Source organism: Prionailurus bengalensis, chromosome C1, assembly GCF_016509475.1.
Source record: "Prionailurus bengalensis isolate Pbe53 chromosome C1, Fcat_Pben_1.1_paternal_pri, whole genome shotgun sequence".
Classification (NCBI taxonomy): domain Eukaryota; kingdom Metazoa; phylum Chordata; class Mammalia; order Carnivora; family Felidae; genus Prionailurus; species Prionailurus bengalensis.
Genome location: NC_057345.1, coordinates 196119640 through 196137717, shown reverse-complemented (window position 1 = coordinate 196137717; position 18078 = coordinate 196119640). Strand labels below are relative to the sequence as shown.

The 18078-nt window shown below is 35.0% G+C and overlaps 1 protein-coding gene across 5 annotated transcripts in view; it reads left to right on the top strand.

Annotated features, from left to right (window-relative positions):
* KANSL1L (KAT8 regulatory NSL complex subunit 1 like) overlaps positions 1–18078 on the top strand; it is a 132513-nt gene that overhangs the window by 112675 nt on the left and 1760 nt on the right. For 4 of the 5 annotated variants that reach the window (XM_043577701.1, XM_043577704.1, XM_043577703.1 and 1 more), the window contains exons 8-14: positions 1106–1213; positions 8717–8845; positions 11139–11257; positions 12249–12373; positions 13837–13888; positions 15069–15181; positions 17198–17366. In XM_043577701.1, the coding sequence (XP_043433636.1) occupies positions 1106–1213; positions 8717–8845; positions 11139–11257; positions 12249–12373; positions 13837–13888; positions 15069–15181; positions 17198–17366 (815 nt within the window). The remainder of the gene's footprint in view (positions 1–1105; positions 1214–8716; positions 8846–11138; positions 11258–12248; positions 12374–13836; positions 13889–15068; positions 15182–17197; positions 17367–18078) is intronic. The other variant, XM_043577705.1, reaches the window with a different exon arrangement.

Genomic DNA, 18078 nt, shown 5'->3' with positions numbered 1-18078 from the left:
AATAAGTGATATTTCTTCAGAGAAATAAGCTTATTTTTTGGTAATTGGAAACCTTTGGATTCCTAAAATGTATAAGTAGCATATTTAATTTGTGTTCTTAGTTTCATTTTGTTATGTAGTTTTTGTACGATCATAGTATATAGTGCTAGGATTGAAATCTTTCCTACCTCTGTTCTGTCCCTTGGGACAGATTCCATGTTGAAACTCATGAACATATTTTTTTTTTCCCCTACACTTGAGTATGGATCTGTTATTAATATACAGCATTTAAGAAAGAGGTACTTCTTTGTTTAAAGTCCAGACTCATTCTAGGTCTGTTCTGATTTATATGTTTGTAATTAGTTTTCTTTTTTCAGTAGCAAAACTTTAAATACATCAACTGCTTTATGAAATATTTGTTTCTTAGGAAGCAGTTTACGTGTCTCTATTAAATGCTTTATTTTAGCGTTCTTGATTGAAAAAAAAATGTGAAGCACATCTACTTTATTATTTAGCTCCTCTTTTGGTTGTGAGAATATAGAATATAAATATAGTGAATTGAACATCTTAAGTCTCTATTTGAAGGAAAGGAACTAGTCTGTATGTAAAAGTGTATTTTGTCATTCACAATACTAGTAAACTAAGGGAATGTGAACCTTGGTATTTTTATAAAATGTTGCATCTGAATTACAGTGGTTTTCCCTCAAGTAATTAAAATTATGTATCTTTTAGAAACCTCATTATTTCAAATGTCAAGTTTGTGGGGGTGGGTGGAATGAACTTAGGTGGCCGGGTTTTGCTCTGTTTTATTCAAGACCTTTGGCTGCATTTGTTTCATCTATGAATACTACTTATTAATACTAATAATTTCTATCATCTTATTATTTTGGTTTATGAACTTGTTCATCATCAGAGTTTTTGTTTATTTACAGCATATAATCAGTAATTTCCAAATTTCTCTCTGTATGCTTGGAAAGAGTATTTTGCCACTTCTGATAGTTGTGACATTTTAAGCTTTTGCTTATTTTTCTAAGCTTATGTGCTCCTTAGAGAAAGAAAGCAATCTTAATATTAGAGTCCGTAAAGAATGGTATTCACTCAAAGTACTTTTACTTTATTTTGCCAGATGTGCCTCTTCATTTTCACTTTGAAACATTGCTAAAAAAGACTGAAATAAAAGGAGATCTTGCTGAAAATAAATTAGTAGGAGACTGTGTCATATCTCCATCACCTGGTATGTCATTTACAAATCTTGTACTTTATATATGTTTTACATCTTTCCGATACTCACTGTTTTTGCTTTCTAAGGAAATAAAATTTAACAGAAGAATAAATCTAAATCCTTAATTTTTAATATTCACTTTTTACAAATTACCACACACACACAAATAGAAAATACACAGGAGTGATCTTAAGAAGAAATGTGATACTGAATGAAAATTATGAAATGTTATTAGTAAATATAAAAGGAAATCTAAATACACTTAGAGAAACAGCATTCCTAGACAAGATTAATAAGGATATCAGTTCTTCCTATTGGTTTATAACTTGAAGTTCTAATAGATTTGGTTACTTTAACAAAATAATTGGAAAGCCCACTGGGAAGAATAAATGGGGAAATACAAAGTAACTGCTGGAAGAAGTATTCAGAGAATCCATCTTAACCACATATGGAAACATGACAAAAATATGTAATAATTATTAGCATAGATTTTGCATACAATTAGGAAAGTAAATCCATGAAGCAGACTATATAGCTTATACTTTATAATGTAAGGGAAGAATTGTAAATTCATGAGAATGTGGAGAACTATTCAGTAAACAATATTTTTAGTATTGTTAGTCTTTGGGGGGAAATTTTGTTTACATACTTATTTCATACCATGTATCAGAATAAATTCTAGTTGGTTTCAAGAACTTGAAATAAAACACTAAAATTACAAAATAAAACTTGAAGAATTAAGATGAAATTGTTTTCAGTATTATGAATGGGGGCAGGGACATTGCCTATGCTTGGAAACAAGAAGAGAAACATCAACATATTTTGACCATCTACAAGGCTGAAATCTTTCTAACATCAGAAAATTCATACAAACTGAGATAAATTCTTTCTAGATGAAATAATCATCTACCTCAAAAACTCAAGAATCAACCGAATGCCTGTTAAAATTGGGAGTCTGAAAAAGTATAGAAATTTAAAATATATTTATAGAAATCAGCAGCTTTTATAAATACCAATAATAACCATTTACAATATGTAAAGGAATTTTTGAGATATTGACAATGAAAATATAAACTATCTAGGATTAATTAAATTTGTAAGGGTCTACACAAAAGAAAACTTCCGAAGTTTTTTTGAGGAATGCAAGATGATGTGCCTAAATAGAAATACCCTGTTCCTGTCAGAAGACAGTATTTTAACATGTAAAGTGAGTAACACTATTGTTTTTCTCCTTGACTAGTTTTCTCAAAGTCACATTTGGGTAAGTGATAGGGCCAGGATTCAAATCCAAACAATCAGGCTCAAAGAATTCATGTTTTAAACAACTAAGTTTCCTTTGTAATCAGTGGATTAAACAATGATTTTGGGGGAACAATTGAGATCTCTACCACATACAGCACATTAGAATAAATTTAAGATGGGTCAACATTAAATACATTCCAGATGGATTAAAGAGTTAAATGTTAAAAATGATGTCTTAAAAGAATTATAAGAAAAACTAGATGTATTTAATGATGATAATAATGAAAATGATAATCATAAGTAACATATACTGAGTGCTTATGTGCAGACACCATGCTAAACATTTACTATCTTCTGATTACATTAAGACATTTAAACATTATAATCATCAATTCTGGCAAGACTGTGTGTAGTAAAAACAGGACCCTCAAATATTTTAGGTAGCATTAAGAATACAAACCTTTTGGAAAGTATTGGGAAATGAATGACAATGCCCTTAAACTACCTATTTTTTAAAATAAACTCATTGAAGAAAAACACTGTTTATTTGTTCACTTGCTTACAATTAATGTTTACTAAACTGCTAACTCTGTTTTCTGACCCAATACATCCATTTCTAATAACCTAGTCTAATGCTAAATACAAATATATTCATTTTTATTTACAAATATATTCATTTTAAACACTATTTGTGTTAATGGGAAATTGGAAACAGAGCATAATTGAGATGTGATTAACCAACACGGTGGGACATACAGCTTTTAAAAATATCTTAAAAGTTCATGTAAGGATGGAAACATTAAAGAATGTTAAGTGATAGAAAAGGACAAAAAAGTTTTACTTCTGTGTATGGTCTGATTATAACCATATAAAAATGTTCATTCTTCTTTCAACCAAATGTAACATGTGGGCCTTTTGGGGATCCTGATTTGAACAAGTCACCTGTACGAGCACACAAAATTTTTGAGATAATAAAAATTTGAAATTTGAACATGCAGGCTGTTGAGTATTAGTGAATTAATTTTGTTAGATGTAGCATGCATGTGTAGTAATGCATGTAGAATTACATAAACACACACACACTTTTTATCTGTTTGTTATAAATTCAAGCTCACACATATGTCGATGACAAGATAGAAGATAGGCAGTCCAGGATTTGCTTTAAAATAGGCCAGCAAAAAAAAAGTTGGTGGGGAAAAAGATGAAACAAGATTGGTCACCAGTTTGTAATCATTGGTTATGAATATAGGCACAGGGGAGTTCATTCTTCTCTTCCTCATTTGTGTTTGTGAAATTTTTCCATGGTAAAAAGTTAAAAAAAATAAGTGGAAAGCACTAAGGACAAGCAGCAGTTGCCTATGCTTAGGGGAGAAAAATCTAAAGAAATGCAGGAAAATATAGGTTATGTGCAGGTAATTTTTCATGATATAATTCTACTACTTGAAATTTTTCCTTAGACTGATCTTTAAAAAAGAAAATATGTATGCATGAAGATGATCATTTTAAGAATGACCATAATAGAAATATCATGATTAACAACAACCAGCTCTAATAGCTAGGGAATAGTTAAATGATATTATCTCTAATTAGAAGAGTGTTAGGCAACCATCTGAAAAAATAATTTGTGAATTATCAAATTTGAAAAATAAGTTAAACTACATTTGAAATGTGAATATGAAATGTATGCACATGTATAACTGAAAGGGAATATGCAAAACTGAAATTATATGCTGTTAGATAAGTGAGATTAGGTGATTATATTTTTTCTAATGTTGTTCTGTTTATCTATTTGACTTAAAAGGATAGGGCAGTGTAAATGTGTTAGTCACAGAATTAATGGTAACATACCAGTAATGCAATGCCATGCTAGTTAGGGGGAATTAAGAGCTAGAAATGGAAGACATTTGAGATGAGTGCTGAGTGCTGCTGTATTATTAGGCAAATCATCTGAGTATGTAGTCTTCTGTATCTTGATCTCTCCTCCCTTATTTTCTTCCCCTACCACTCCAAACCCAAATAATTAAGGGTTAATTAGGTTTCATCATATATAAGCATGTCTGGAATAGTCGCTTGTTATTTTTTCTTTTATTGTTAAGTGATTTCTGTAGAATTAAGTGAAACTAGAGTTCAACATTTATTGATCATATACTCTGTGCCAGGCAGACTAAGTGCTAAAGAATCAAAGGTGAATCACAGGGAATCAAAGAAATTATAATGTAATAGGGGGAAGCAGACACGCAAATAACTATTAAAATGATGTGAGCACAGATATGACAAAAACATTCTAAAAAGGAGAGGGAGTGTAGAACTCTGCCTGGAGGAAGGCAGAGTGATGGGGAAAGGGCAAGAGGAACTCCAGAAAGATGGTGATGCCAGGTGTAGCTTTAAATACTCAATTGGAATTTAAAGGAAGAAGAGCAAAGTGTTCCAAATCATTGTTTCTCAAACTTTTATGTGCAAATTACTTGGGCAATATTGTTAGAATGCAGATTCTGGTTCAGTTAATCCTGGAATGAAGTCTGATTCTGGATTTCTAACAAGGTCCCAGGTGATTCAAACGCTTGGACCCATATTGGTTTTAAAATGGAAACAAACATGTGATTTGTCACGGAACCATAAGACAGGGTGATGTGTTTAAGTATATACAGAATGCCTGGTATTCTTATAGGGTAAACCGTGTGAAGGTAAGTAGATGGATGTTTGCGAGCTTTGCCACAGAGCTTGTGTTTATCCTCTGTCGTCCAGAATTGGCAATTAAGAAAGCACAACTGACTTCAAGTAACAAGTAGGGAAAAGACAAATTGTAGTGGTTTGAAGACTGAATGATTAGTAGCTAATCATGAGGAAATACCAGGCAAAGCCAATTAAGGGCCTGTATTCATCAAAACATGCAGTCATGGAAGACAACAGTGGAACAGTTTCAGATGTAAGAAAACTTTAGAGATATGACAAATGCAGAGTGAACAGAGTTTTCTATAAATAACATTATAGGAATAATTGGTGAAATTCTATGAAGTCCATAGTTAGCTAATAGTATTAATTTCATTTTTATGGTTGTGTGGCCATGTAAGAGAATGCCCTTGTTTTTGAAAAATACATATTGACATAGAGGTACATCATGTCAACAACTTAATTTCATTGGAGTTCAGAAGGATAAAGCAAATATGGTAACATTTGCAGAATCTGAGTAAAGGGTATATGGGACTTCTTTTTACTATTCCAAGTCTAAAATTGTCAAAATGAAGTTTATTTTTTTAGTGGACAGATGAGAGGAACGGTAGCGCTGAAACCCACACAAGCCAAAAACCTAGGGCTCAGGTTTCTTCACCTACATCTCCTCATATCTAAGCCCATTGTCCTTTTGATCTTAATTATTTCAAATAAGCTCCTCTGTCTTCATTTCTACCACTTTCAGAGTCCAGTGTAATGATCCCTTATCTATACTGCTGAAATAGCCTAATCAATTCTTCCTTCTCTCCAATCCCTGTAGCTTGTGATCTTTTCAAGATGCAAAGCTACTTATATCACACCTGCTCCCCACCACTATAACTTAAAATGATTTGAAAGGAAGTATTATTGAGGGACCCCTAAAGCTCTACCCACACAGGATGGCTCCTACCTGTTCATGGTTCTTTTTCACTATCCTCCTTACTCTATACTACCTAGCTGCTGTTCTGTTGCCAAATTTATCTGGCTTCCTGTTGGGCCTCTCTATACATACCATTCTCTTCCCCTTGACATCAGTTATTTCTATTCATATTTGAAATATACCACTTTAGGATAGAATCTAGGAGAGGATTTTGGAGAGCAAGCACTGAAAGGCTGAGAGGGTTATAAATAGACGAAGAGAATGTATAGTTTTTCAATTGTCATATTACCTACTGTTTCAAGAGTCCATTGCAACCTCACAAGACAATAAGGGAAAGTAAGTGTAAAAAAATGATTAAAATTCAATAAAAAGTATCACCTTAGGGAAGGTTAAAGTTTCTTAAAGAAGTTTGACTTGCTTTTAGAAAAAAAGGAAGGTGATGAATTGCTTTTAGAAAAGAAGAGTGAATTGACTGGAATTTGTTTGAAAGTACTCCAAAAATGTTTCCATTAAAACAAGAGATGGCATTATTGGAATACCTGCCCATGCCAGGCACATACAATTTTAAAACCTCACAATTCTAGTTACCCTTTCTAGAAATGAGTTTAGAATTATGCCTGCCATCTTGTTTTGTTTTGTGACATCTTTCTCTGAAGTCTTTGGGTGGTAAGAAATCTTGGGGCCATCTTAGAATTCTGCCATTTTCCCTGAGCTTTTTAAGGTCACTTTCTGTTTTCAGGCAGGTAGTTTTGCCTGGTCAATTTGATCATTTCTTTGCAGTAATCTTATCCCTTTTCTGGTAAGTTTTAGGGTATCTTCATTGTGATGTGCTGTAAGATTAGAATTTTTTCCCCCTCCACTTGTCTTGACAGCCAAGTGAGTTCTTGAAATCTTAGGGTTAATATCACTGTGGAAAAACTTTGGCCCATTTCTTCAACACTGGCTACCATTCATTCTGTTACCCTGTTTTGGTTTGTCCCCTCCCCCACCCCCAATATTTTCTATCACTCTATTCCTTTGAGTTGTACAGTTCTCAGTCAACCTAGATTTTGATGTTTAGCCCGTGTCCACTGTATCATTCAGTCCAGTTAGTGATGGTTGTTTTTAAATTTGAACAATCATATTTTCCATTTCTGAGGGCTCTCTAGTGGGGCCTTTTGCCTGTTTCTTCTGGCAATGTTAGTTGTTTCAGTCTTGTTAACTGTATTCTGTGCATCCATTCACTATTACTTGAGATGGTTCATTTCTACATCTTCTTTGACTTTTACAGTGTTGGTATTCAGATTTTTGGAGTCTTGTGTTCTCACCTTTACAGTTCATATTCACTATTAAGACTGTTCTGCCACTGCTATTTATGGGATCCTTTCCCTGGATGGGTAGAAGTTGCAGTATATACTGTTTTCAGGAGCAGTTAAGGTCAGGCAGGACATAGTTCAAAGTGAGGCACTTAGTATTGCTTTCTCATCCATTTCTCTGCTCGGCTTGGATTTTGTTATCTATTAAGACAGATTATCTCAAGGAGTATGGCTGAGAAGTTGGCTTGTGTAGTCATCCTTTCAGTTAACTGTCCATCTAAGTAATTATCCTCCACTTTCATTTCCTCCAGGTCTAGAGCACCTTTGATGGTCATAGTTTTGTGGCAGCACTTTCTCATGTGCTTTTACCTTGATTGCTCTCCAAATTCCATGTGTTATTAGTCTTTCAGAGGTTCTTCACAAATTCTGCTTTACTCACAAGTTCCCTTTTATTGCTTGCTAATGTGTATATATATGTGTGTATATGTGCACATCTGTGTGTCTATGTATAAAACTTTTGTCTGTTACTTTTAGGGTGCTTTGTCATCCTGTAATCAGAGTCTGGTTACTGTTGGTAGACCACACTCTGTTTTTCAGTGTTGGTGAGAATTTGGCACTTAGGCCTACATTTCTTTTTCCATTCCTTTCCACATCTCCAACCCCTTCAAAAAAAGCCAATTTGGTTATTAATCCAGTACTGGAAATATGGGTTTCAGATAGACAATAATGATCATGAAGAAACTAACATTTATTAAATACTTTGGGTAGGTATCCTCCTAATGACCATTACAGGGATTAACTCATTTAATCCTCATAATCCCATGATAGGTGCACTTATCCTTATTTTACAGATAAGGCAACTGAGGCATAGAGACATTAAGTGACCCTAAAAGTTTTAGAAAATACATTGCTTTTAAAATTGAAAGAACAGTGCTAGGTACCGTCAGTTTGATGAAATCTGGTTCTTGCCCTCAAGAGGTCCCAGTCTCTTATAATTCTGTAGGATCTTACTTGATCCTGAATTATTTTCACATTGAAGGGTGAGCTGGGGCTAACTTAAGGATTCATATCATCCTCAGGCAACATTTACAGATGTGAACCAACCTCCTCTATAAAATTTTGCAATTTAGAGGACTTCGAGAACAGGTCACCTTTTCATCCCCTTCAAATAATGGAGCAACTATAGGAAATTGGATGCTTATGGAAGAGGTTTTTAAGGAATCTTATTATGGGTATTTTCAGTGTAGGATCATTCCATTTTGGTATAGAAGTATTTCATATGTTATTCTGAACTGGTAAATTAATGTTCTGCAATGTTATAAGAAATTAACACGTTCATTATCTGTGTCAAGGGAAAGAAACTTCACATTTCCTTTCTATTTGTTTTAGTACATAATACTTCTCTGAATCAATGGAGAAATGGATATTCTCCTACATGCAAGCCTCAGATAAGGTCAGAATCTTCTGTACAGCTGTTCCAGGGAAGAAAGAAAAGACACTTGAGTGAAACAGCATTAGGTAGGTTAAAATGAGGATTGTGAGCACTAGTACTAAAAACTGAAAGTAAATTCTGATCTTCAAAGAACCTCTGCTTCATGGTAATCCAGAATAATCACTAATTACACAAAATATCCATGGTCCTATAAACATTACAGCATATTCATATAGACAATTCAGAATGATCTGTGGACTGGGCATCCATCCACTAATGGCAATTAAGGATTTCCTTCCTATTTTCCCTGTCCAGAGTTATCTTCTACTGACTATCCTCCGAAACAGAACTTAAGCCTCCAGGGTTGTGTTCTGGACTCCGAGTATGTCAGTACAAAGTCTCCTCACAGAAATGTATTACCATTTCGGGGACTTACTGTGGGGGTGTCAATTCACTGAAGCTTCCTTAGAATTTTGAGAAACTGGCTGAGATTCACCAAAGGTAACTCAACCAAGTAGTTCAATTTCTCTTAGGAACTTATAGTTCCAAAATGGTCAACAGATCTGTTTGAAACTAGAACTCTTCTAATAATACAAAGTGGGATTTTTGTTGTGGGGACTTGGGACTATCAGATTGTTTCCAGAATTGTTGCAAATAATGATTAAAAAATAAAACTTACCAGGAAATATATATGCAAATTATCTATATACTTTTTTGGTTCTTGTTCGTTGTTCCAATGGACAGAACACTATACTCATTAGTCAAGTATTCCCCAGATGTAATATGTCAATATACCCAAAAACTTAGAAATTGCATTCAAGATGTGCTGGACTAATTATACTTGATGAATTTAACACATTTATCACTACTGTCTCTAGAAATCCCACCTTAACAGCCCAAGTCACTACCTGATAAGGTAGTGTGGCACAAAATTAAACTCCTGGGCCACATCCAGAGATTCCATTGTGCTTTTTAGTGCCTCAATCTTAGGACAACCAAGAGTCACCTAGCTTCTGAGGAACTTACATATAGAGATCTCTTTCAACTTACAACAGGGTTGTATCCTGATAAGCCCATGGTAAGTTGAAAATATCTTGAGTCAGTAATTATTTAATACACCTAACTTACCAAACACATTGAAGGCTTAGCCTTCAATGTGCTAAAAACACATTAGCCTACAGTTCAGCAAAACCCTCTAACACAAAGTGTTGAATATCTCTTGTAACTTATTGCATACTATAATGAAAGTGAGAAACAGACTGGCTGTATGGGTACAGAATGGTTTTAAGTATATCCATTGTTTATCTTCATGATCACATGGTTGACTAGGAGTTGCAGTTTGTTGCCCAGCCTAAGGGTGTCCCACACTGCTATCCCAGAAAAAGGTCAAAATCCAAGGTATGGTTTCTACTGAATGCATGCCACTTTGGGGCTGTCATAAAGTTGAAAAATCCTAAGTAGAACCATTGCTAAGTTGAGGACTATCTACATACCAACACACAGGAAAACTTGCATCTCTTAATAAGAACCACTATGAAGTTCAGATTACCTAAGATCTAAAATGTTTCACCTGAATTGATCTAACTTCATAACTTCAAGTTTGGTGGGAATACAGGAATAGAACAGGTAAGAGCCAGACTACAAAGTAAATAGGTAACTCCCGAAAGAGCAAGGTAGCTGGTCTCTTTAACAAATATCATGAAAAACAAACTCTTCTAGATTGTAAGAAACTTAAAAGACAGTAACTAATTTCAATATATGGATCCTGATTTGAAGAAACTACTAACCATAAAGGACATTTTTTAACAACTAGAAAAATATAAGTATGGACTGGGTATTAAATTTTATATTACACAGAATACTTTTTAAGATCAGTACTAAAGTAAAATAAACAAGGGCAGAAAATAAGTGAATAAATATATATTCACAATTAGGGAATCAAAACAAATGGAAAAATATTTTCCTATGTAATTAGAAATTAATAATTTAATGTATTAGCAGACAAAGTCTCAGTAGAATGGTCAGAAGATCAAGGAAAGGAAATCTCCCAGAAATTAAAAAGTCAAAATGAAAAACAGAGAAAATTAAGGGGGAAGTCTTTGGATGTTAACATCCAAATAATAGGCATTACAGAAAACATGAACAGAGTGAAGAGAAGGGAGATTAAATTAGAGGTACTGGATTAAAAGAAAATGGAAATAATTGTGACAGAACTGTGGGTAAGATTTTTTTCATTTCCTTAATTTTTTGTTTTTGATACATAAGTTTTAAAAGTAAAAAGATCAAACAGATAAGGAATATTACCTAATTAGGAAAGTAATTTTAAGACCTATCACCATGTTTAATGTATGACATTCTCAATGGTTCTTTCCATGGCAGGAGAAAGAACTAGATTTGAAGAATTTGCTTTTCAACGCACAGAACCAGGATCCCATAGCAATTTTACTGCTGTTACTAATGTCAATGTTATATCAAGAACCCAGAATTCATCATCACAAGTAGGTTTTTTTGGTATACTGAACCCTAAAATTGCTTGTAGATTTTTAAAACTTGGCCAGTAAAAAAACGTACAGAATATTTTGTTAATCTTTAATAGCCTTATTTTACTTGTACATACCGGCCCGGTTTTTGTTGTTTTTGAAAGAAAGGGAGAGAGCGAGCGAGCAAGGTGGGGAGGGGCAAAAGAGGGGAGGACTGAGGATCCGAAGTGGGCTCTGTGCTGACAGCAGGGAACCTGATGCGGGGCTTGTAACTCATGAATCATGACATCATGACCTGAGCTGAATTCAGATGCCTAACTGACTGAGCCACCCTGGCGCCCCTAAAATGATCTTCTTAGGAAGCAATAAACTGTATTTAACTTTTTTACTAGTGAGCTAATTGCTCAGTAATCTTTGATTATAGTTTTTTTTTGGTTTTTCCTGTGAGAAACTATCATAACCATCCCTACTCCTTACCAGGAAGCTAAATTTAGTCTTGCTAGTAAGAATCCAGCACTTGTGTTGTTCTTACTGTTTTGTCATCTGGTCAGAGTAGGGGTTAAAAGGTGAAAGGGTTTAGAAGAAACTGTAAAGCTCAGGGACCAGGAACACACAAATGAAGATTATAAAAAATGATCTTTACTAAATGGTACACCAAATATTTCATATTCTTTCCTAATAAGTGTGCTTGTTAAATGATCATTTCCTTGACATTTGGGTGCTTTATGGTAACCTCTGGTAAGAGTTTGACATTTTAAGGTATTCCTATTTTTTATGGTCTTAAAAATAGGCTTGTATGTGTACACAAATGTACACTTCACACCTGCCAAAGGGATTGTGTTGTTTTACAAAGGAGAGGTGTGCTTGTTTTTAACATTTTATAGTCCACTCTATCACAACGTATTTATAAAACATGTATGCAGTACACCTCTTCTGGCCCTCATGAAAGGAGGGCATCATCACAGGTAATGAGATACTGTTGTTGAGTTGCTGTCCTCCTACCTTGCAGAATACTGCACGACGGAGATTGAGAAGCGAGAGCTCTTATGACATAGATAATATCGTGATTCCCATGTCATTAGTTGCCCCAGCTAAGTTGGAGAAACTCCAATATAAGGAAATACTTACTCCAAGGTATGTATACTTACATCTTTTTATTTTCTCTTCCTTCCTGAGTAAACTTAAATTTTCAAAGTGAAGTTAAAATTTTAATTAATGAAAGGAAGATGTTCCTCTCTCCTGTCTTCTACTTAGAGAACCATGGAGGGAGAACGGTGAAAGAAACCTTTACATTACTCATGCTGAAAAAAAGTGCCATATATTATCACCCTGCCTCTCAGTTTTTATTAAGAATTGGGAATTCCTAAGACTTAACTTACTCTAACGTTCTTAAGTCTTTTTTTCAATGTTTAGTTACCTTTTATGTATATATGGCACTAAAGGCTATTTAGGGATGTAAGTAAGCTGAGTAATAAATAACCCTTGCTCTTTAACATGCAGTTCTGTAAATGACTGCAAAAAGGGTTCAAAGAAAGCAACTACCTTTGCAAGGGGTATTCACTGCAAGACAATAACACCTATGACCACAAAAATAAGATTCTGATGTATTGCCAAGTCAGCAATACATGTATGATATTAGTGGGGCATCACGAAGGAGGGAAAAAGAAGAAAGTTTATTCACACAGGGAAACCACAGCAAAGGCACACAGTTAAGTGTGCAAGCCTAAGCTAGAGACCAAGTTTTTGTATAAGGTGATGAAGTTATGGCTACACAAGAAATTAGAACCGGATTATGGAGGTCCCTGAATGCCATACACAGATCTGCTTCCTAGTGGCAGTGAAGTTAGTCAAAGTCTTGCTTTGTTTTGTTTTTTAGCAATGATGAAAGCAGTTTCTTCAGAATGTGAATCTGGCACCAGAAAGTAGACAGAAGAGGGTGGAAACAGACATAAGCTCAGTGACACCTACAGTAATTCCTACCCCTCTCTATATTAGCTGATTTCGAATTCTCTTATTCCTAATTGCTTTGAGGTATTAAGAGCTCTTAATATTCTAGGAGGTATTATGAGAAATCCCACAGAGAACTTGTTGAGACATTCTGCAGAAGCAGAGTACCATTTGTAGTTATGATGTTCTGCAGCAACGATGTTTTTTCAATTGACATTGGTAGGCTGCAGCTGGCTGGCTGGGTTGGTTGTTTAAATAGAGGAATTCTGTGATCCAGTGGTTAAACTCAAGAGGCCATGCCGGGTGTGTTCACACAAAGAAATTGCCAAATGCTCAAGTGAGGGATTTTTTGTTTTTGTTTTTTCTTCCTGCCACTGTATCACCATCTATTGACTTAATTCAAAATTAGTATATTCTTAGGTATAAAATGCAGCTACACAGAAGAGACAGTTATTCACTGTAAGGCCAAAAGTCTCATCTTCTTTTCATAATACAAATTCTTCTCTTTAAAAAAATAAAGTATGAAAATACAACCATTTGAATTGTGCAAGTCCCAAGGAAAGAAAACACTACTGCATTAGCTGTGCTTAGAGAATACAATTGCTACACTTAGATGAACATAAGCTGAAACTGGTTTGTATCTTCAACAGCTGGAGAATGGCTGTTCTTCAGCCTCTGGATGAATATAACGTAGGTGAAGAGGTAAGTTGCCTTTCAGTTACAGATAACTGCACTGTATACATTACGAAGCCTGCTTAATCTGGGACTTGAGGAACTCAAGGGAAATATAAGCCCTTTAGCATACATTGACTTGTTTTTCACTTAGGAAAAGAAAGTTCATTAAGGATATTAACTTCATTAGGAAAATGTTTTTGTGCAAATTTAGATTTGCAAAGACAGTAACATATAAAGAAAAACATGTCAGTTGCTTACATGAACTGTTGAAACACTGAATTTATGTTAATATCTATATTCATTTCCAGTTATTAGTCCTGTTTTTCTGTTTAAGGAGATGTGGTCTTAATATTCAACCCTACAATGCCATATTCAAAACCTTGGGAACAGGTTGCTTTTGAATTTGGACAACTTTGGACTTAAGAAAGAAGACATATGTGGAGTCTAGCATAGTTCTCATAATCAAATATTAATGTTTCTGTAGGGAAATATTTATAGAAATTGGAATAACCTCATCATTCCAGAACAGGCTATGTCACCAAATGAATTATGAACACGTGTTTTTTCAGATTTTTAGAACTGAAGGAAAGGGACTGTGAGCCTGTATGGGTAAAACTTCTATTAAGACAAGCATAATTTCAGGGAAAAATGTGTAACCAAATCAATTTGAAAGTGATGATCTGTAGAAGCTGTATTATGTAGGACATTTTTGTCTCTGTCATAATCTTTCTAGGCCCACTGACTGTTCTTCAGCTACCAAATCAACTTTTCAATGCACTCTTCCCTAGTTCAGAATGATTCTGGCCAGGAAACCCAAATTCTTAAACCACTACCACCAGAGTCTTAGAACCTCTGATAACTCATTAGTTAAATTAATTTTCTTTTTTTTTCAGTTTTACTTTTCTTTGATATTAACATGTTAAGAGAACAGTGTATTCCATAAAGGGCAATCAAATACAAACCTTTGAATGAATTAAGCATTAAGAATTTTTTATACAAAGCACTGTGAACCTATCTGTAATCTAGGTTAAGTCTTCCAGTATGACCCAGAAGTAAAAAAGTTAAAAAAAAAAAAAAAAAAAGTTCACTCCCTCTATTTTCGAATTTGAAGTTCAATTTTAGAGTTTTCTTCCTATATTCTCTTGATGAGAAATTGTTCTATTTCAAAATGTTTCTGATAAAAGAAAAACTTTCTTTCTAATTCCAGGTAGAAGATCTTTCTGATGAAGTCTTCTCCCTAAGACACAAAAAATATGAAGAGAGAGAGCAAGCCAGATGGTCACTATGGGAACAAAGCAAGTGGCACAGAAGAAACAGCAGGCAGGTGTTATCAATTTAAAAGCCAAAACCATGAAATCCATGTAGAATTAACAAAATTCTGCATGAATATTGAGGAAGACCACTAGAAAGGAAAAAGTGTATACTGTATAACATCAGTTATTTGTGCACAGGAGGGAAACATTGCATTTACTGAGCTTACATTAAAAATATATTTTGGCTGGGGCTCCTGGATGGCTCAGTCAGTTAAGCGTCCAGCTCTTTTAATTTTGGCTCAAGTCATGATCTCACAGGTTTGTGAGATTGAGCTCCGAGTTGGGCTCCACACTGATAGCACAAAGCCTCCTTGGGATTCTGTCTCCCTCCCCCACTCATGCTGTCTGTCAAAATAAATATATATATACATTTTGGCTAATTACAGAGTAATGAAATGAGTTTCTGTATTTTCCTCCACTCATATTTCTCATGCTTATTGTCAGCCTGAGGAACAGATTTAACTCAGCAAATAATGTGAAAATTCTCCCTAAAGTAGATCATCTCATTGTACTGTAATAGCAGACCTTACATTAGGGATTAGAATCTTGGTGATCGATTTTAACATACCCACTTAAAAAATACATTATTTTTTTTAAAAAAATGTTCTCAAAAAACCTGTCCAGTCTAAGAAGCAGATGGTCTAGGGCACCTGGGTGGCTCAATCGGTTAAGTGACTGACTGCAGCTCAGGTCATGATCTCAAGGTTCATGGGTTCCAGCCCTGCGTCGGGCTCTGTGCTGACAGCTCAGAGCCTGGAGCCTGCTTTGGATTCCATGTCTCCCTTTCTCTCTGCCCTTCCCCTGCTCGTATTCTGCCTCTCTCTCTCAAAATAAGTAGACATTTAAAAAAAAGACAAAAAGCACCTGGTCTAAAATACTTTGAATATGACTTTTGGGGAGGGAGGATTAAATCCTGAGAACGTAATTAGTAATTATATATTTGAGAAAGTCCATGGTATTTTATATTTACATTTCACTGTGTTTTAATATAGTCGAAACTCAGAAAGGAAGATCATGAAGTCTGGGTAGTCACTAAATTTAGTGTGGGGGCACCTCTCATTTACTTAGTACAGTTGACCCTCAAACACAGGTTTGAACTTTGTGGTCTGAACTATGTGGGCCCACTTACACAGAGATTTTTAATAGTACAGTACTATAAATGTATTTTCTCTTCCTTACGATTTTAACAAATTTCATTTTTCTAGCTTACTTTACTGTAAGAATACAGTATGTAATACATATACAAAATGTGTGAATTGACTGGTTTATATTACTGGTAAGGTTTCCTGGTCAACAGTCAGCTATTAATAGTTAAGTTTTGAGGGAGTCAAAAGTTATATGTGAATTTTTGAATGCACAAAGTGGTTGGTGCTCCCAACTCCTGTGTTCATCAAGGGTCAGCTGTACTTTTATTTAAGTAATCGCTACACCCAATGTGGGGCTCGAACTCACAGCCCCGAGATCAAGAGTTACATACATGCTCTACTAAGCCAGCCAGGTGCCCCTCAACTGTATTTTGAAAACACATTTCTCTCTTTAGGTCTGAAAATATCCCGATTTCTTGTAGATCCTTATTCCAAGAGTTATGTTAACACATATATAAGACTCAATTGTCTTCTTTCTCCACATTCCAGAGATACAATTTTCTAGAAGTACAGAGGAAAATGTGAATCGAGTCTTACATGGATGACATTATAATAGTCTTAGAATACTCTGGGAACTCTGAAAGACTGTAAGGGTCAAGTAACTGTCCTTTCTTATTTAAAAATAAAACAACAAAAACTCCCTCCTTGAAAATCCAAAACCCACTATTATAATTTGGCAGTTTCACAAAATAGTATTCATAACATACTGTTTAAGTCTTTGAGAAAGCATCAGGAAGATTGACAGATGAATTTTTAGAAATCTTTTGGGCAGAACTGTTTAAAGAAAAGCTACCAAGTTAAATGGACTTAGGGGTCGTTCATAAAACGTTAAGACCTCAAGAAATAGTAATTAAATATTTTCTTGATTTTCTTGCTAGAGCTTACAGTAGAAACGTTGAAGGACAGGACTTGCTCTTGAAAGAATACCCTAACGACCTTGGTGGTGGTCAGCACTGTGCTGCCCAGAGTCCTGCCGCGCCTTCTCCGCAGAGCCAGGATCTGGGCACACGGGGCTCACCTTCCTTAAATCAAAGTCAAGAACTCAAGGTAAGTATGATATACATGACCTGTGACACCTCTTTTTCAATGCTTTTTACCCTTTTGAAAACCTGTTTGTAGAAACCTGCTGGTTGCCAATTAATGAATTCAGCATAACAATCCAGCGTTAACTGCTGGGTACAAATTTTCTAGTTCTGTCACTAATCATACACACCTTATCTTTTCGTAGAACAGGTCAGTATCCAACTCCACCTACTCACTTATCTGTTAGGAAATGGGGATTCTATCCAAGTTTCATGACGACACAAATCTGATTAGAGAGAACAGCACCTGGCACACAGCAAATGTCAGCTAGTTCTCTTCCCTTCATAACAGATTTTTACCTGTCTCCCCGTGGATCCAGTTCTTACCTCACAGGGAATGATTTCTAACACACCATCTATAAATTTTTGCACTGTTCTTCATAAGTAGGTGTTGAAAAAGAAGAACTGTATCTAGAACACAGAGCAGAAACTATAAAAATTAATAGGCAAGTCGTAGAAAGCTCGGGGAAGGAAAAGTCAATAGGTGTCTGTGATAGTTATGGGATGGAAATGGAGACACTCAAGTAGATCAAACACCTTTAAAGGGGCTTTTCCCAAAGCCGCTCCTGTGCTGATAAGGAAGACCCGTGCCTTATAGCAGTGTTTCCTCTTTGTGGAAGGGTGAAGTGGAAAGATAGTTCCCAAAGGTCTCTAAACAATTGCCAGTATGTTCCATT